Source organism: Salminus brasiliensis, chromosome 6 (assembly GCF_030463535.1).
Source record: "Salminus brasiliensis chromosome 6, fSalBra1.hap2, whole genome shotgun sequence".
NCBI lineage: Eukaryota > Metazoa > Chordata > Actinopteri > Characiformes > Bryconidae > Salminus > Salminus brasiliensis.
This window is the reverse complement of record NC_132883.1, coordinates 33,406,578-33,426,948: the sequence shown is the minus strand read 5'-3', so window position 1 is coordinate 33,426,948 and position 20,371 is coordinate 33,406,578. Positions and strand designations below refer to the sequence as shown.

The 20,371-nt window shown below is 36.2% G+C and overlaps 1 protein-coding gene across 1 annotated transcript in view; it reads left to right on the top strand.

The window, feature by feature from the left end:
* Positions 1-4,896: 4,896 nt before the first annotated feature.
* Positions 4,897-20,371, top strand: part of LOC140557817 (piezo-type mechanosensitive ion channel component 2) — a 41,643-nt gene continuing 26,168 nt past the window's right edge. The window contains exons 1-15 of the mRNA XM_072682611.1: positions 4,897-4,960; positions 5,551-5,646; positions 10,004-10,105; positions 10,967-11,012; positions 11,508-11,664; positions 11,838-12,042; positions 12,354-12,567; positions 13,335-13,500; positions 14,985-15,086; positions 16,469-16,598; positions 16,744-16,910; positions 17,899-18,162; positions 18,710-18,815; positions 19,049-19,230; positions 20,104-20,252. Of these exons, the coding sequence (XP_072538712.1) occupies positions 4,897-4,960; positions 5,551-5,646; positions 10,004-10,105; positions 10,967-11,012; positions 11,508-11,664; positions 11,838-12,042; positions 12,354-12,567; positions 13,335-13,500; positions 14,985-15,086; positions 16,469-16,598; positions 16,744-16,910; positions 17,899-18,162; positions 18,710-18,815; positions 19,049-19,230; positions 20,104-20,252 (2,150 nt within the window). The remainder of the gene's footprint in view (positions 4,961-5,550; positions 5,647-10,003; positions 10,106-10,966; positions 11,013-11,507; positions 11,665-11,837; positions 12,043-12,353; positions 12,568-13,334; positions 13,501-14,984; positions 15,087-16,468; positions 16,599-16,743; positions 16,911-17,898; positions 18,163-18,709; positions 18,816-19,048; positions 19,231-20,103; positions 20,253-20,371) is intronic.

Sequence of the window (20,371 nt, the reverse complement as noted above, 5' to 3'; positions counted from 1 at the left end):
CATGAAAAGAAGATAATGATCCTAAACATCCCACAAATCCACAATGGACTATGTAAAGCTGAACACAGGCTGAAGCATTTGCTATAGCCCTTACAGGCCTTCGACCTATTCATCTTTGTAAACCTGTGCATACATCTCAAAAGAGCATTGCATGATGACCCAAGAATCTCACAGAACTAGAAGCCATTTGCCAAGAAGGGGGTTAAAAATATATATAGTTTCCTAAAAATAGCAAATAAACATATAATATTTAACTTTATGCCTTTTGGGAATCATTTTTTACTCACTTACCTATTTACATTAACAGATATTTTAACCAGAGGTGTGCAAACGTATGCACGCCACTGTCATACAATGTCAAGTAATAATGTATAATTCACAGCAGATTTTGGTCAGTCAAATTAAGCAGCTGGAACATGACTGATCCACTTCCTCTGTGGGTTAAAGCCATGCCAGTCAAACAAGCATCAACAGTAGCAGATAGTTACCCCTGAATGAGAAGGGGCCTCATGTGTTCTGTGAAAATGTGCTGATGGTCATCATACATGTGCTTACTGCATGTACTTACTGCTTACTGCATGTGCATGAAAGAAAAGGTAATAAATGAAATAAAAGACCCACAAAGACGTAGGCTGACCAGCGTAGCAGATAGCTACAGGCTTTTACCTTACAGCATTCTAATGATGAAGCAAACGGCTACTTAGAAGTGAACCTTTATACACCAATTACAGTTTTAAAAAATGCACAGTTGACGCATATTTAGAATTAAATGAAATAAAAAAATTAAAAAAAATTATTTAATAAATATTACTCCGCACATTCTTGTGTGTCCATGTTTAGTCCTAAAAATAATAACAATGGGTCTTATTCACCAATCATTCTTATAAAGTTTTTCTTTTTCTTAAAACCAACGTACACATTACTGTGTTTACAAAAATGTTATTCTTATTAGGGATTTGTTCAATTTATTAAGTCAATGGGATCCATTATTATAAAAGCATAGCAATTCAGCGGTTTAAAAACACATCATGAATCTGATGTTTTGTTGGGATGTTTTTAAGAACAAATGTAAGAAAATTCTTTAACATTAACATATCAAAAAAAATTTAAATGCCCACTTCCACTGGATTTTGAAAAAATTGAGGGTCAGCATTGTGTTTCTTCTTAGTGTGCAGAGATTCAAAATTTTAATTATGATTCTGTGAGTCCAAGACTGTAAGGATAGGCAGTTAATCAATGTTTATTTAGAACTGTGATTTTGGCTTCCAAAGATAATCAAAATGAAACAATTATGGTGCATATATATTTAATTTCACAATGATGCTCTTGTTTTGTCATGTTATAAATCTGGCGCAGCCCTTTTGTTTCATAGTAATGCATTTTTTGACCCTCCCTATTATGTATTCACCTCCTATCACCTCCACTGCTGCCAATGCAACGTCAACAGGCAATCATCATGCTCTGAGGAAAGCACGGTGTACATATCTCCGATGCATCGACCAGCAGATGCCAACTGGAGTGACGTGGGGAAAAAGTGCCATCTACCCACCTTGTATATTACTAGTAGATTGTGCTAGCTTTTTTTTGTATTACTGGTGAATTGTGCCTGTTCCAACTTATCAAACCTCCATTGTGATGTGCATCATGCATCATGAAAATGTCTTGAAGTATTGTCAGGTTATATAAAGTCCTGCACTCTGCAACTTCAGTAGATACCCTGTAGTTTACCAAAATATGCCTAGCTAAGCAACCATTATAAAGTGATTGCAATGCAGTCTTATAAATTCTATTACGTGCACAGAATAATTACTGTATTCAGCATTCATGAATGAAGACATTGTCCATAGAAGCAATTTGTAAGGAGAATTAAAATCATGCAAAATGAGAGTCCGTTCTAGTGCATTTTTGGCATAAAGAAGGCACGCATTATTACAACAGAAGTATTCTAAAGTATGCTTTGTTAAATACCTGATGTTTATCAAAGTCTTTGCATAAATAAGAATGCAGATAGCTGCAGTAGATGCTGCAAAACAAAGCTTTCTTCTGTTTGTCATAGAGCCCTTGTAGTTCCAGTTGCCTAGTTCAGCCTGTGGAGCTTATGTTACATTTGGTTGATGCCTCTTCTGTGGAGGCTTGTTATGTGGAAATTGTGGTTATAGTTCTATGCTATGAGAATTCATAGAAAAATATATATTTGAAATCATGTTGAATGGGCATGTTGAGTGGTATATACCAACAGGACTGTTTGGGGCATGTGCCAACGGGTACTACAATAAAAGGGTACTATTGCAGCTACAGTAACAATATGGAAAAACATGATAACCGTTAGTCTTCACACAAAATAGTCTGAGACACAGTAATAGCACTATTAGTGCTATTAGTATTAAGCATTGCTATTGCAGTTAACACTAGTATTAACAAATGCTATTGAAATAGCAATAGTTATAAAAAGCAATTTACCATGTCACCTTTTGTTTGAGGGCAGTTTTAGTAGGTTTTTGGGGGCCCAACAGGATCCTAGTTACACAATTGTCATGCAGTGTCATACTGGCATGACATGAGGCCATACTCTGGACGCAGCTGTAAGAATATATGCCCATGTCCCTCTTCCATCACTGGTTTCATGACAATTCATATACTTGAAAACAAGTGGGAATTATCAGGATCATTCATTTATGGCTTGGGATTGCTTTAAAATTAACATTACTTCATGTTCCATTCTTTGCTGAGTTTTTGTTGTTAGAAAGCCCCTTTGAGCCCTTTACTGCTACCATTTAATGGTGTAGTAATGCTCTTCAGCCACCAGATGGACACAACGCCTCAACACCAGCCTCCACATCAATCCATAAACAAGCGAAAGACAAACAGGCGTAGTTTACACTGAGGCATGTCCTCAAAGCTTACATATAAAAAAGAGCCATTTGGATTTGAAGTACTGAGCTCATACTCTCTGTAGTAATATACATGTTAACCAAATGTGAGCTGTGCATAAAACATAACTAAAATGACTATAGCTATTTAAATGTTACCACCACTCATTTTCACCACTCATATTTAACCACAACTTGATTATAGTTTTTCTTTGTATTTCTTTTTTATTTTTATAGTTGACAGTTCTTTAAACGAATACACAAATGTGGCATTTTACACAGTAGTGGAATTTTAAATATGGTGGTTATATAAGATGATATATTAAGACCACAAATTACATTCATTTTTAGTGGACACAAAATAATATTTATAATGTATTGAAGCCACAAGATAATATATGGGTCGACAAAATAATATATTATCTTACTTGGTGGCAACTCCTTATTACAACCATCATGTCATCTCAGGGGGTCATTTTTTTAAAGACCAAAACAAAAAGTGTAGTCTTATAAGTTCTAATGTTCCAAAATTGATACAATTGAATCTATGCATCCATGCATTTTTGCACCCCTTATGTACTTTTCAGATTTGCCACTAGAGGGGGCCAAAATAGACTGTAACAGAGCAAAGTGACAAGAGAAGTAGTTCTAACAGATTTAGTATAGGCACTCAAGCTGTGATTAGCTTTACATTTTCTTACCTGCCTGGCAAAAAGTAAAAAAAAAAAAAAACATAATTATTGTGCTGCTTATCCTTTTCCGGGGAGCTGAAAAGCAATACTATTAAATTTGATCAAGTTTATACATTTTAAGTCAAGTGTTAGGTGGCTACCTAAACAATTCTATTCAAAATGTGTATTTTTATATTTATATATATTATTTATGTATGTATGTATGTATGTATGTATGTATTTATTAGAAGCAAAGCACCTCATGGCTTGTAACTCACTCACTCAAACATTTAGTCACAGTAGTTTAGCTGCCAGAAGGTGGTGCTAATAGCTTTTGGTACTTTGAAGCAATAGCAATGTGTGTGCTTGTGTCAGCTATACAATCCCGACTCTTCTACCTTGTACACAAATCATACATGGAGGTGTGAGTTTGTTTGCTAACATGGATGGAAAACAAACTACAGTTTGAATGCAACAGTTCTTGATGTGATAAATCAAAGAAACACTGCTTATTTTATACCAGATTTCACTCTTGTACAGTCATAATGCTGTTTTTAATCCTATTACTGTTTGTCATACTTGTAGGATGATTTCAGTTACCATTAGCAATAATTTTCCTGTTCTTAGAAAAGAAAAAGAGAAAAAAACAGAGTGGCCCAAACTACAATATCAATAAAGGCCAATAGTCAGGTTCTGAAAGATTGTCCATGGGCATCTGTTATGAGTATGTTTGAATCACCAGGTTTCCTGTTCTCCTCTTGGTACTGGGAAACATGTTGACATCCTTGATTATGGTAAAATAAAAAAAACATATTTAGATGTGTCATATCTGTTAAAAACAAACCAAAACAAAAAAAGCCAGCCATTTCCTTTAAAATAATGTTACATCTTTCAAAACTGGACTACCTTGTCACTGCCTTGAAAATCAGGATATTAATTCTTAATATTTTCATCCTGATGGACAGATGTTTACTGCTTTAATCCACATATAGCCCCTGTGCGTTTCTGTGCAGTCTCAGAGGTGAGGCAGTGTCTATTATCTTCAACGTGTTACGTTTTCATGAGAGCGCTCTGGGAACTATTACAGCTCCAGGCATCACTAGATAATGGCCCAGCCCCCATGAATATTAGATATGCTTCCTCCTTTGCCATAAAAAACGATAGCGTCATGAAAAACCTTACAGAAAACCGATACATTCAGGTTCGGAGTAACGCGCTTTATCTTTCATCCATGACGCGTGTGTATGTATGTCCTGTGGAGGATAATGCTCATGTAAGAATTTGTTGTAGCAGAGGGCTGTTCCCTACAGCTCCCCAGTCTAGAAATCAGTGAGTGTGTGTTCTTTGGTGCAAACATGGCAGGGGATATTGTAGTAGGGATGCTCTATAACTTACTACTACCATTTATTCTACTAACAGGTGAGTGAAATTTAAGATTTTATTATTTAGGTTAATTCTGCTTTTCTAAAATGTAGAGGAATTCAGAATTCCATTATGAGTGTCAATATTCTTGGCTGCTGGTAGTGTCGTGAGCAGTAAAAACATGACAGAATAGAGTTAGACTCTTGTTGATAGTTACTATGTATTACTATATTATTTACTATATTACAATATTATTATTGCTTTGAAACTATAACAATACCATGCTAATGTAGATAAACAAATATGAATGTTTATAAATGTGTAAAAAATACTGTAATCATATAGTTGAATTCATAGCTCAGATGTAGGAGTTATAATTTGCATATCTTTACATAGCTTGTTTTAAATCTAAAGTTAATGAATTAATGTATTTATTTACAAGTCACCTACTTACACAACATCTCTCTTTTTTATATCCTCCATCAAGACTTGATGCTTTTGTAACATGTTTTGTGATTATGTGGACAGAAAAACATTGTGTAACTTCTCAGTTCATGTATGTACTGTTTGCAGTAACCGTGTTGTAATATACAGTATGCAAGCTGAAAGTTTTTAAGTTTTCAGTCTCGGATGGTGTGTTTCCACAGTAATAGCGTTTCGCTACAATGGGCTCTCGGTGGTGTATCTTCTGTTTCTGCTCTCATTACCTCTGCTGCCCAGCCCAACTCTGACCAACATGAAGGGTGAGTGATGAAGCCAGGTTTGGTTCAGTAGAGTAACAGTAAATGTAGAATGGCTCAGCTGACCACATATAACTTAGAGTGCACTCCATTGAACTGATAGTAGTTATAAAATAATCAATAGTTATATAGAGTCACAAGTCAAATGGGAATTTACTGTAAAGTTAATTTAAAGGACCCATATCATGGAAAATAATTTTTTCCACACTTTTTGTAAACAACAGTTTGAATTAGTGTGTAAACATTGCCTTATAAAAGCACTGTTTTTGTGATGTCCTGCTAAACCAGAACATATCCATTAATTTTGGCCTACGGCAAAATCTTACCATACATTACTGATGTTATAAGGAATGTTTCAGTAAGACTTTTTAAAAGAGGAACAATTTTAAAATACTTTTTAAAAAGAGGGCAGTCAGTCGAACCAGGAGTAAATTACTTAAAATGACTTAAATTACAAATTACGTCTGAAAGCCAGAGTGACAAAAATAGCCTGTTTGATTCTGAGTGATAGAGAAATATTGGACATGGCCTTCATGATATGCATTCATTTTCAGTTTGACCTGTAGTTTTGGTAAATTAAACAATACATCTGCAAAGAAAGAAATCTTACATTAAAAATCTTCAACACACTAAAATAAATGGAATCCATTTAGATTTTATGTAAATACACTATTACAGAGCTAAAGATTAATTTTAAGAGGTAAGTATTGCTTACTTCAGAATGCATTAACACTGTGTAGTGCTGAATTTGATCTAACATCACTGAGAGCAACATATTGCTCCAAAAGCAGACTCACTGATCCAAAAATAGTCGATTTACTGTCTCTTTAGCTAATATTCTAATATGTGGGGTTGAATGTTACTGAATTTTGAAGGCCAGTAAAGTCAAATTAGCCCAAGGTTCTCAGCAGCAGTATTAGCTGGAAAAGTAATGTCACTGCTGTGGAACTATGTTTTGAAAGTCTTCATAATTCACTCCATTGTTGTTCCTGCAACCACTCCTTGCGTCAGTTGCATATGACAACTGTACCGAAGGTTCCGCATGAAAAGTTATTTACTTGTTTGTTTATTTTGAGGTCGAAATGACAAAGATTCTAATTAAGCTTGTGCAGTTCTTTGTATCCGCTAGAGTAATCAGTAAGCAGTGCTCTCCACTGATCAATACATGCCATTAAATTAAAGAAGTGGTCTCTGCTGCTATGTACTTTGTAAAGAGGCAAGTCCATTGTGGACTCATCAATGTTGCATTACAGTGTAATTATAGAGGGGAATTAAGAGTTGTGGTGTCAGCGTCCCCAGTGTAGTGTAGTGCACTATACATTATATCCACATGATAAGCTGTTTTCTACTCACATTATCTGTCCTTGGGGTTAGCTGCATGATAAATCGTTGGTTAATCATTATTTTAACATTAACATTAACATAACAGTACCTTCACAGTACTGAAATCACAAATCCTGGAGTATGTAGGGTTGGGCGGTATAATGGTAATACTGTACATTGTGGTATTTAAAAATCTAAAAATGAGGATGTGGTATTTCAAAATTACGATGTGTCTGATATGTCACATTTCTGGTTAGTACATATATAAGCTAACCAAATAAGCTCTGAGAGCCACAGGGTGGGGACTGAGTTTGATTAAAAGGAAGAGCAAGCAAATCTGAACCAGTCTATTAAATGTGTCTGAAAACGTTTAAAAGCAGTCCTAAGACTATTCACTCGATATTGTGCTTTTAGAAATTAGGCCTTGTTAACTAGATAAAATAAAAAGAGTGTGAATTGAGCATCAGTGAAACACTGTTGGTTCACCTGGCAACCACCTTTGCAATGCAACTGGGCAGTTATTTCCAGTGAAGACCCAGCTCCCATCTCAATAAATGACAAGATACCAAACTACTCCAAACTGAAGGTCAATTTTTTTCTTATTTTATACAAAATCACATTTTGAAAACTCAATATGACAAATCTGACAAAAACTATATATATATATATATATATATATATATATATATATATATATATAAACGTGATTTTTTTCAGCTTGTTCTGAGCTGGAGGGCGTTACGAGAACTCCTGTTCATATTTCAACCAGTGGCTGGCTTCCTTATTTATAATATCTTTAGCCTAAATATCCGGCTACAGGTCCAAACATGGCAGAACCTGTTGCATTTCACGTTTGAGTCAACACCAGTCAGGGAGTGGGCTACAGATCCAAAACCATGAGAACAAAAAACTTAAATTCAGCTTTCTGTTTTTTCAACAGCAGTCACTCGATCTGAGTCATTATTGTCAGCATTTGGGTTTTCCTTCAGCCAGGCTTAACTTGTTCTGTGGTCAGCAGATTTATCCTGATAATTACGCTACTGCTAACCATACTCTCTCTTCTGATTCAGAGCAGTTTAACATTTGCAGTTGGTATCAGACTGACTGTTTAACGTTTATTGAATGATTGATTTAAAATTGAGCACAGTGCTCACATAGTTTGTCACCCTGTGAGCAAACTGAACTTTGTATTTGATTGTTTTTCAATATTAATGTTCCATGAGAGCCACGTAAGCATAGAATCATCTGCACAACTAATTTATGCTACTCCATGCTCCTGGTAATAATGTATACTGCAGTAATATCTTGAGATGGTATGAAAAAAAAGTGGATACAGTAGAGCCCTATGAATCTGCAGACACACCTTTTTTTGTTGTGTGCTATCAAGGTCTTGACCAATCACATTCCCAAATGAGTGTTTCTGTGAGAATTTTTTAAAATATAAAACAATGCAATCCAACAAAAATAAATGAGTGTAAAAAGGCAAGAAACACCATGCAAAATCCCCCCCCCCCCACAGCGTCAGTCCTAAATTTGCTTGTTAGGGCTATGTCTGGTTGGCAATCGCTACAAGCAATTCTATGTCTATGATACTTTGTATGTAAGATTATATGTAATACAAAATTTCTACACCACACTTGCAGAATGTGCCAGTGTTAGAATGTTCAATTCTTCCTCTTACTGTGGAAAGTTTTCACACACACACACACACACACACACACACACACTTGCTTTTACTGTGTTCATCTTTCCTCATCCACTCTAAAGTTTCAGATTCTCTATCTCTCCCCCTCTCACTCACTTAAACACATGCACTCACACACACGCACACACAGAATGTTCGAGGTGAAGGATGATTAAACAGCATTATAATTGAGATGCATTGACCCGAGCTTCAGTGGAAAAATGACATGAAGCTTTTAGTGAAAATCCGGTTATCGGAAACACATTTGCTGTTTCAGCTAATGCTGTATATGAATTGAGCAGGTTTTCTGCTAAACAAACAAAAACAAAACACTTTTTCCTCTAGAAGCCCCCCCTGTTCATTAACTGGATATAATATTTTAGCCTCCATTTAATGTAACAAAGAATATATTTATTTACAGTTGTATGGAAACGTCTGTCCTCCTGATGAAAATAAGTGAAAATAACACAACCTCTGCAGCAAACTACTTTTAAACTAGCTAGCTTGCTTCTTTCACTGGTAGGCTCTAGCAAACTGCGCAAACAAAGAACAAAAATATAAATTTAGTATGTTAAAGTCTGTATTTAAAATGTCATCTGAGTGTGTAAGTTATTTTACCTACTGAAAAAGACATTGTCACGTCATTGCGACCCAAACACGAGCTTATGCCCAAGCACTAAGCTACCCCGCAAAATCGATTTGTTGTTATATTGGTTGTCTCAAGTAAAATACAGTAATTAGTAAATACACGATTTACAAGCACAGGATTCTTTTAATGATTCAAAAATTGGCGTTCAGATCTATGAGCTATTAAAAGCTGATATTAAAAGCTGAGCATAATTGATTACATTAAAGGTCAATATTAACATTCAATATTTCAGGTGATCATTTTGTAATAAATTTTACTGTCATATGAGCTGTGCCCATATTCCTAAAGAGTGCACTTTCATTTTCATCAAAGTGCTGATTCAGGAATAGATAATACTTTCAGCAGCTCAGACCAGTCAGATATGACAGTAAAGCCCTGACCACATCCTGAGGCTGAAGCAGAAAGCCTATATGTCTAGTAGCATAACTGTCTTTCCTTTTTAGTCCTTATAATCTTGAGCCATTAAGCTCTCTACACAGAGACAGAGACAGAGACACATAAACTAATTAAAATGTTTTCTAGTGTACCACAGAGGATTTCCCAAGACATGCCATGCTTACCAAGCAAAGCCATGCAATGTGATCACACAAACTGTGCTCTTTCATTTTTCTTTGTTGAAGTTTTCTTTTACATAGATTAATGTGTGCATTTTTCCTGCTGCTCATTAACATACTGTATCTGATTCTTGTTTGTGTCTTTTCCAGGAAGCACGGGCAGGTTCCTCTTGATTGTTTGCTCCACAGGTGTAATATTTTTGGCCTTACAGTGTGGGATACAGATCACTTTCGCATACGTTCCCAAAGAGAGTAAGATCATATCCTTGTTGGATTGAAAAATGTAGTTTTTTTCCAGGGATGCAGAATGACATCAGAATCACATCAGCATATATAAATGATAATATACAGATAAAGATAATGATAAATGTTTGAAAACTGCAAATGTTTAGATTCAACCAATACTTCTGGGGATACTAATGGGAGAGGGTGCCTTAAAATGTCTGCATTTGATTCAGTTTACTTCTAATCTTTTTAATGCACATATTTATGTATCAACATCACCAGATACATACATGGAAAATTGAATGTTGGCATTGGACCATATTTCTCATATTAGTGATGGAGATTCATAGAAGACCACAGAATGTTTTAAATGAGTTCAGACTCATGTCTAATGTCTAATCGCCATTTAAACATTCAGAAAGCTGTTCATTGCAGAAGTCCAACAGGAAATCTTGAACAGTTTCACTGAGCATCATGTATTTTCAAATGTTGTGTCCTGCCATGTTTTGGGAAGGGCAAAAAGTTTCTCTTTTACATATAAGCATTTTTTTTGTTAACATTAAACCCTTTTCAACAGAAGTACACTTAAACGATTTTCTCTCTGCCCTGTCTAATCCCACCTGCTATTTTAGTATCACTTTACCTGGATGGTCCATTAAAGATGCCTTGTAGATGCTCACCTGACAGTCAACTAACATTCAACTCTATGTCTATTAAAGTTAACTGAACTCTAATGTAAATGACTGTCTATTGAATGTAACTCTACATCCAACCTTAACCATACACTTAAATCAATCCAAAATAATACACCTAACCCTAACCTAAACTTAAATACACACACACACATCTCACTGTGATTTTAACAAATTTCTTTCTGCTTTTTTTTAGTAAGTGGACCATGGGAGAATTTTCTCTATCACCTTGGTATTGTAAGGTAGGACAGAATTCTCAACTACGAAAAGGTGTTTGCAGAAAGATTTGAAGTTGACTTGGTAGTTACACTTAGTCTAAAATGAGTCTAAAAATTTGCACCAAGCTGCATGTGCAGGCATTTGTTTTTTATGTTATTTTATGCTTCCATTCAGTTACAGATAAGGACAGTTTTTTAAAGACTCAAATATCAAATTTTAAATTCTTAAATTAATTTTTTTTAAATAAATTTTTTTTGGATAAATGTTTATTTGACATGAGAAGACAAAACAAAAAAACATGAATTATGCAATTATATATGTTCTTTCCGTATTTCAGGCTTGGCAGCTGTTTTTAACTATACAGTTTTTACGTAAGAGTTTGAACAACAAATCTCAACATATCCTTTCCTCATCATTTTAGCATGGTCTAGAATGTGTACAGTGCTTGGCCCCCACTGTTGCTGCTTGTTATTGCTACTTGCAACTGTATTATTTGTTCTTTTTCATAACATCCTTAGGTTTAGTGATGTGGATGCTGCGAACATATTTCGCCTCCTGCTGCCAGATTTTGGGTTGTTCCTGTCAGCATTATTCATCCGGCGTTTGTGTGCCAAGCTATTGCGGCCACCACCTATTAATGACCAGGAACCAAGCATTCAGCTCTCTGTTACTGAGGTACAATGCAGACCTTATACACAAAAACTCATTTAGAACAGACTGGCGAATGTGTTCTTCTATTATCAAAGGATAGCTGCAGTTTGTACAGAAGTCCCTGTAGTTACTGAATAATAGCCTTAGTGTGTAATAAGCCTTGCTGCAAATTCCTAAATCTTTATTTGCTCATTCAGGATGACGAAACATCTGACTCAGAGTATGAAGAGGAGAGTGAAGAGTCATTTTTCGACAGTACTGAGGAGAGCAAAGCACCACCAGCAGGTCCTCCTCAGTTTGTACAGAAGCTCATTGTCTTTGCAGCTGGTTTAAGACTTCTCCTTTCCACTGTCATGAACACGGCTGGAAAAGTAGTGGTAACCATACTACTGGGACTGGCAGGTATAACAAACAGTCATTGCACACATTGATCTACAGTCCCATACTCACAGATTTCTCAGTTTTTAATTTTACTGTTTCCATGTTTTAGAATAATAGTATATAGTCACTTCTATAAGACTAAAAGACGGACGTATGAAACCACACAGTTTGAAATGTGCAGTGATCAACAAGTGTTTTTGACTTTTTAGGACAATTTGTTTGTGATTATGGAACACATTCAATCAGTCCACATCCAAAACACTTACTCAAACCTTCAAATCCAAAATGTTTGCTATCCCATAATACACTCTAATGCATGTGTGTTTTTACAGGTATAGCTCTACCCTCCTTGACATCAGCATTGTATTTCGGGGCATTCCTGAGCCTTGTGTGGTGCTGGGTGTTGGGTTACTCTATTGATCTGCTACTTTTCAGCACATTATGTATGATGATAACTATATTTAGTGGCGGACACATTGTGGTCCTCTACCTCTATCAGCTGCCTCTGTTCCAGCAACTGGTCCCTCCTCAGGACATTTATGCCAGGTAACACTGCAACTGTCTGTCTTTGAATTATAGAACATCTCCCTTAGTGCTGGGTAGTATGTACCGATATTGTTTTTACAATGCACAATATAGTGTTCACGTTAAGGCCTGATAAAGTCTTTGGGAGCTGTTTATCTGATGAGGACAATTCTGATGGTATACGAGGTCAGGTTTTGAGGAGTTCAATTTTCTCTATCTAGTAGCTTTTGGTAAAATGCAGAGGTGATGCATGGCCAGACACCAACTAGTCGCTGGTAGTTCAGTGCTCCTGAGGAATCAATGACCTCCAGTTCACTAATATTCTTGGGTTTATGCTCTGCAACCCTTTTTCTATGGGGTTCAATTCAGGCGACTGTGATGGCCACAGCATATACCTTCTCTGGGAATACCACGGCTCCATAGGCCTGAAAAGTTCCAGTGTTGCTTATTGCTCCACAGAATGGAATCCCAAAACGTATTTTGCTTATTTCTATGGTTTATACACCTCCAATTATATCAGAATTGGAGGTGTACAGACATGAATACCTTAAGCTTTAGTGCCTGCCTGCTGCCCCCAAATCTTGCTGCAGGCCTTTTGCAGAGCTATTTGAATTGTTATTGTTTAATTTCTATTGCAGTATTGAGTTCAGGAAGCATGTCTGTTACCTTTATTATTGCACACACATTATTTAACATATTTCTGTAAACACACTGTTTAACATATCATCAGTTTTATCACTCCTCCCTTTTTCTATGTTTTTCTCTCATTCTCTTTCTTTTTTACTCAGGCTGTTTGGCGTAACTGCATTCATCCATACAAATACATCAGAGCCATACAGTCTTGGCCTGCAGGCAGATGTGAGCTGGCCTATAATAGTTAACCCTCTAGTGTTGCTGGTACTCTACTACACACTGGTGGCTCTTCTTCAAAAATGGACATCTGCAGCAGGAGAGGTACTTCATTTTTTTGACCAGCAAACTGTTAAAGGCAGAACAGAAGAGAGTAATAGGCAAAATGTATGTTTAACTGTATACTCTGTATAAGTAGAAACCATCATACTACAAGCTTTTCTCAGGTATAGATGGACACATGAGATCAATTGCATTGCACTGACCACAAGATCATCATAAGATCATGTTGTGCTGATGCTTGTTTTAGCCCATTTGACCTCAGTCTGGAGTGGTGGTATGATCATGATGAACATGTCAAATTGAAAGATCCCATGCAGCATATGAAAGGGCAATTATGTTGTTCCTGTAACCTCACCAGTGACCTAATAAAAAGACTGCTTAAACTGTGGTTCACAATGCAGTTGTGTATTAAGTACAGGCATACAGAGAGGGGTGCAAAAAGGTTGAAAATCTGTTTTTTTTTTTTCATTTCCACCTGAAAATCAATAGCAAACTGTTTAAATATAGAAAAACCATGAAAAGTAAAAGGAAATTTGTTTAGGTTGCTGCACTATTTTGAGATAAATAACAACTAAATAAAAATAACATTATATAACAAATAAATAAAATCTGTTACAACAAATAATCAATTGAAGCTTTTTAATTGGACATTTATCGGAAAAAGTTCATCTATATGAATTTATTTTGCATGATGGTATGCTTTATGAAGCACTAAGGGCAGACGGAAATTAGCAGAAAGATGAAAGTGGTAAAACTGCTGCTTATCTTCGTTTATAATTAGAGAGCATGTTAGAGTGTTTCGTCTTAATGTCACAGTAAAACTGGCACTGCATTTTATGAATCTTCACATCTTATCCCTTCTACTGAAGAACGTGTTAAGATGATTCTCATTTGGATTTGATCTACTTATCAGAGGCTTCTTGCACCATGCCAGCTTAAATGCATGCTGTCATTAAAGGGGAGTTTAATTTCACAGTTTATGCATTATTCAGTCAAGCTGTACACACCATCATTCAGAGTGGTTTGATATGAGGTGGTGCATTATAGAGAGACTTACCAACACAGACTTCTTTACAGTGAGGGTGATGCAAACCAAGGCTTGAGATGTCTTAAGCATAAAAATCGTGTATCATGATTATTTAGTGTCAGAGCTTTCTTTAGAGAACCTTTTTAGAGTCATTAAATTCTTCAGGCTCTTCAGAGTTCTTATTCCCAATGTTGTTTAACAGTTCTGGCTCTGTACATTTTTCTACAGTAGAGCATTTTACACATAATCACCCTGAATCTCAACAATTTAATTATTATATTTGTAAAATTGGGAAACATACCAATTTTGTGGCAGTTTATTCAGCAGTTCTGAAATTAGAATTTAATTATCAGTAAGGATTTACATTAATATTTAATATTCTTTTTTATATATGTAGTTTGTTTTAAGAGAAAGTACACCATTTTAAACAAAATACTTTTAAACAGACTTTTTCTGATGCCTGAGTTCTTGTGACCTAAATGTAGTAATTGTCTGTAAGGATGACAGAGGAGACATTGAAAGCCCTGCAAGAGAGTCCAACATCCCGCCCAGTTTCTCAAAGATAGTGGATGGTGATGTCTTCTCAACTCGAAGGACAGAGGTGAAATACAGCACAAAAGCATACATACAGAGATACACACACTATAGTGATAAGGTCATTCATTGCAGAACTGATTTTAAAATTGTTAGCATGAGCCTGTGCTACTATGTTTGCATTTAAGAAGTCACAAAAGTTCTGTTACTGTGAATAACTACGCAAGGATGACCTGATTTACCAAAGGCACAGTTAACAACAACAAAGTAGCATTTCCAAATAACAAAAAAGAAAAGCAAACATTAAAGCAAATGTTTGGGCACGTTAGTCATACAGACATTGGAAAGTATCATAACTTTTATCTGCTGTTCATGGTCAGTCTTTTAGTTCTTGTTTGGGGCTTTTAATTCATTCTTCTTTGCAAAAGATGACAAGTCCTGTAAGATTATTGAGCCTTACATGCACTGCACTTCTATGAGGTTAGATTATATTTAAGCTGGAGGACTGTGAAAGCTATGACAAAAACAGTCAGTTTTGAACCTCTTGTGGTAGTCTATTGTGGGCTTTGATGGTTGTCTAGGATCCTGTAGAAGCCATCCTCTTTTTATCTTTAGCTGTTGTACAGATGGTGTGATGTTAGCTTTTGCTTCCAGGATATTCTGATTTGCCTTTCAAACTATCCTATAAGCAGGTCATATATCTCAAAGTTTCTTGGTCTTCCAGACCTTAACTTCACTTTCACTGTTCTTGATAACTTCCATTTTTTAATTACTTAACAAATGGAGAAGGAAACTAGAAACAGCCATTTCCTGCTTTGCGGGCACCACATATTTTAGTTTGAAGGGCTAGGTAGTTGCTTAGGAGCTCATTGCTGCTGATTGTTGGGGCAAGGTTTGAGAGGTCAGAGTAGTCATGAAGGTTTGAAATCTTTATAACCTGTTCTTGTTTTAACAATGATTGTGCATAAGCCATAGCCCTAAAACCTAATTATGGTAAAAAGAAAAGAAGAAAATAGCGTTTAAGCGTTTAAATCTCTTGGGATGCCCAAAAGTTTTGTATAGTGCAATTTATTGTACAAAACAAAATTAACCCCTTGAGACTCTATGCCCTCATATGGGCCATTGCATTTCTGCTTCTCTGCACCATGATACTTCATGTGAGGACAAGACTACAACAAGACAAGGCTAACTTTATACTTGTTAGGTCCTACTAATCCCAAATAGAAATTAAAAATGCACATCAAGCAAAAGTCTGTGTCTCAGGAGGATAATACACAAATATTGCTTCAAATGTTCAAAAAATATTGTATCACTTTTAACCTGAGGCCTTTGTTCTGCTCACATAACTATTTATAGTAACAGAAAATTTGACTGGGGTACCCACACTTTGCCACTTTGTCTTGCCTCAGCTTCTACATTTACAAGCCAAGTGTTTTTCTTCTCTTCCAGCCTATTGTCATGATGATTAACAACACATGGCAGGACCACAGTTCATCTGGGTTGAACTCACTACTCTCAGAAGATGGCTTTCCACATTGCATTATCTTGCCACCTTATTCCCAAGAAGACTACACTTATGGTACCCTTTAAAATTTACTCAGAAATTAGCAAAACTATTTAAAAGTAATGGTAGAATTTTGGAAAATTCATTCAGCATAATAACTGAATGGACAGCAGCAGGAGCATAATGTGTTCTTTGTGCTGTTGTTTGTGTTCATACTCAGGGGTTCAGCCACATACACTTGTGAATGCAGAAGAAACAAGTTGTGATAGAGATGATGATACTCTGAATGATGTGGAACCGTTGTCCTCTCCTGAGCCCAGTGCATTAACTCTGCTTGGTCAGTCCATCATGAGACAGAGTTACGTTTCCGCCCTCATCATCATGATGGTAACCCTCCTTGCATGTGTCTTTGGATGTGTGTGTGTGTCTAATGCAGGCTTTTTGTTTTGTATAAAGATCAAAGGGTTCTACCTACATTTCACCAACACCAGCACCTTTATTTCATTACTGCAGCAAGTAGTTTTAGTAGTTTTCAAAAACAAAAAGGTGAGCGAGACAAAGGGAGAAAAAGAATGTAGGACTTGCTGATGAGTTTTGATACTGCCTAGGAAAGACTTTATACTAGATTTTGGAGCATTGCTGTAAGGAATTGATGACAGCTTTAGATAATCACCACCCCACCTCAACAAAAACTCCTCAACTCATCCCAAAACAGAACACAGTTGGCATGCTGCCAGTAGGTTCATGTTTATCAGCTCCAATATAGGGACTGGACTAGCTGTGTGTCTGCATCCGCACATCTGCGTCAGCAATGGGTGCAACATAAAGTAGCTGAAGGCATTTATTATCAGGGGTGTCCACAAACATTAGAACATATAGTGTATATAATATAACCATGATGATGTTTTGTTTTATAGACTTTTATTGAGTGGTAACAAGCACAGCAGTTGAAAGAACCACACTGATCTCATTTGTTATATACAATATAGTATTAATATCATAAAACCATGATAAAAGGTCATTTCTGTAATATTCAGTTATATTTGTATCAGCGCATGCATACATTAATAATAGCAAATAACAGTGTTTATGATTTGTCACATGATGAACTAATGATCTAAATTATTTTTTAAAATTTCAGGCTTTTAGCTGATAATCAATAAAACTACTGAGTAATAAGCAAAAATTAACAATTAAGGAATCTTATTTTATGTATGTGTATTAATATATGCATGTTAAAATGTATGTCATGTCTTGTTAACTGCCATTATACATTTTTTATGAATGTCCTATTATTTTTGGTTCATTTTATTTTTTACACACAGACACACACATATACTGAATACTGTATTTATTTAATGTATTGTATTTGCAGGTATGGAGCATCACTTATAATTCATGGCTCACTTTTGTCATGTTGGTATGGTCTTGTGTGATTTGGATGTCAAAACGTCGGCGGCAGTACACCATGATCAGTGCGCCGTTTCTCGCTGTCTATTGTACCCTACTGCTGGTGGCTGGCTTTGTTAGTGCTTTTCGTCTACATCATGATGAGCTTTTCCCCACTCTCCCTGACACGGTCCTTGTTGACTTTGATATCTTTGGCTATAAAACACCGTGTTTGCACCTTGGAGCAAAGGTAAGTGACAAACCAAATAGCCAATGAAGGCTGAAGAAAAGCAAAATCTGTTTTATTCCAAGTTATACGCAAAACAGGAAATGTATATGTCCCCAGTATACTCAGCATGCTAGAAACTGCACTATGTAACACTGGTGAAGCGAGGACTGCATAATGCTGCGCAGCCCAAATCAGATTTGTGCAAAACACTGTAATATTACTCTTCCACAACAGTCTACACGCTTCTTTCACTTTTAATGCTGATTCTGTCAGTTATCATTCAGCATTTAAAATTATACACGTGACACATGTGGTGTTTAAAGCATGATTTATGCTTTAATGATAATGATGGTTAAATCTTATGATTTAACTTCACTGCAGTTAATTACACTGTCCTCCTGTAGGGGGGAGCAAAAATACCAATTAATGCTGCTTTTGGTGAAACTAGCTATAGTTTTTAACAGACATAGGCTTACATTTTGGCAGATTTCACAGTGACCTGCATGATTTGTAATAGATGTTTTTTAAATAATTTCTCTTCATTCTTCTTCATTTGTTTTATTTTCAGACAATTTATGCATTTAATTTCTGGATGTTGCTGCGACAACACTTGATTGAGAAACAAGAAGAGCAGCAGCAGAAAAAGGAGAGTCTCCAGGAGGTCAAAATTAAAAGTATATATAACAATCTTGGTTGCATTACAACATGGGTGCATTATTTAAAGATGTAAAATGGAAAGTCATCTAAAATGTAAAAGGAAATTAATTATTTCTTTACTTTAAGATATGACAAAATTGTATTACTCAATCATATCTTTGTTTGTTTGTTTGTTTGTTTGTTTGTGTGTGTGTGTGTGTGTGTGTGTGTGTGTGTGTGTGTGTGTGTGTGTGAATGCATGCCTGAGTAGCAGATGAAGGCGAGTCGTCTAGGTTGGTGACTATGTTAGGAGCATTCATTAAAGGCACTCTTGTAAAGTACTGGATCTTCTGCTGCTGCTCAATGTTCTTTATTATCAGTTTCTCTGGGAAAGTAGTTGTCTACAAAATCCTCTACATCTGCCTATTTCTCTTCTGCATTGTGCTCTACCAGGTGAGCTAATCTTTCTCTCTTCCTCCATACATCCGTTTGTTGTGTTCTTGGGGCCAATACTGATTGCTGCTCATCTTTCAGCTCGATTGGCCGATAGTCAATACCGATCAAGGGCAGGCTGAATGCCACATTAACCTTTCTAAGCATATTTGGTAATACATCATCATGCAGGGCTTTTGTATGATTCTGTGCATTGTCTCTCAAGATGAGATATATTTTTCACAATCACAGTTAAAACACTGCTGAACTCCAAACACCAACCTTAGAGGGAATTCCAGTACAGAAACACACTTTAGAGCTCAAAGTGGAAACACAACAAAAAAAAGCTCTGATTATTGCTAAAAATGCCATCACTTTGGAACATGATTGCTTAATAGCTTGCTGCTGTACTTTGCTAAATGGATACATTTGGTTTTGTATGCACAGTGGTGTTTGTTAGCTGTGCTTTGATACTCACTGTACTTGGTTGTAGTGATGTACTCTCAGCGTGTGTCCATTTAGTGGCATGTTAGTTTTGTACATTCTACAAAAGTTTGAGTTTGAGTCAGTAAAGCTGCCTGGCTTTAGTGGGCTTCTGCAGCCATGTACAAAGTTCATAGTTTCATGTAGCAGTTGACAAAGGAACTGCTGTGTCCAGTGACTGAAGGGCCCTGTGCTGAGCTGCTGTAATCTTTCACTTGCGAATATGATCTGATCGGCTCTCAGGATCAGCTAAATGATAAAAATATATATAGGGGATACCTCGCTTTAAAGATTATCCTTGTAGGTGGTGAAAAATTTTAAATGAACTGCTAACTAAAGTCACATTTTAACTTTAACTTTAAACTATACCTTGGGAAAACAGAATGCTAATGAGCTCTTTCTTTTGTGTAGGTGCATTATGGGGTATGGCGCCGTGTTCTGAAGTACTTCTGGGCTGTGGTGGTTGGTTATTCTACTCTGGTATTGATCCTGATTTACATGTACCAGTTTAAGACTGTATCAGGCCTGTTTCGTCAAATCATAGGGATGTCAGAAGAGGGGTAAGTATATTAAAGTGAGTTTAAAGCTGTTTTAAACAGGATTAGTAGTTCTTGATAAGCCTCCAGCCCAACCTCTTTCCAAAGCCTGTCCCTCCAAAGACATGTACTCATAGTAACAG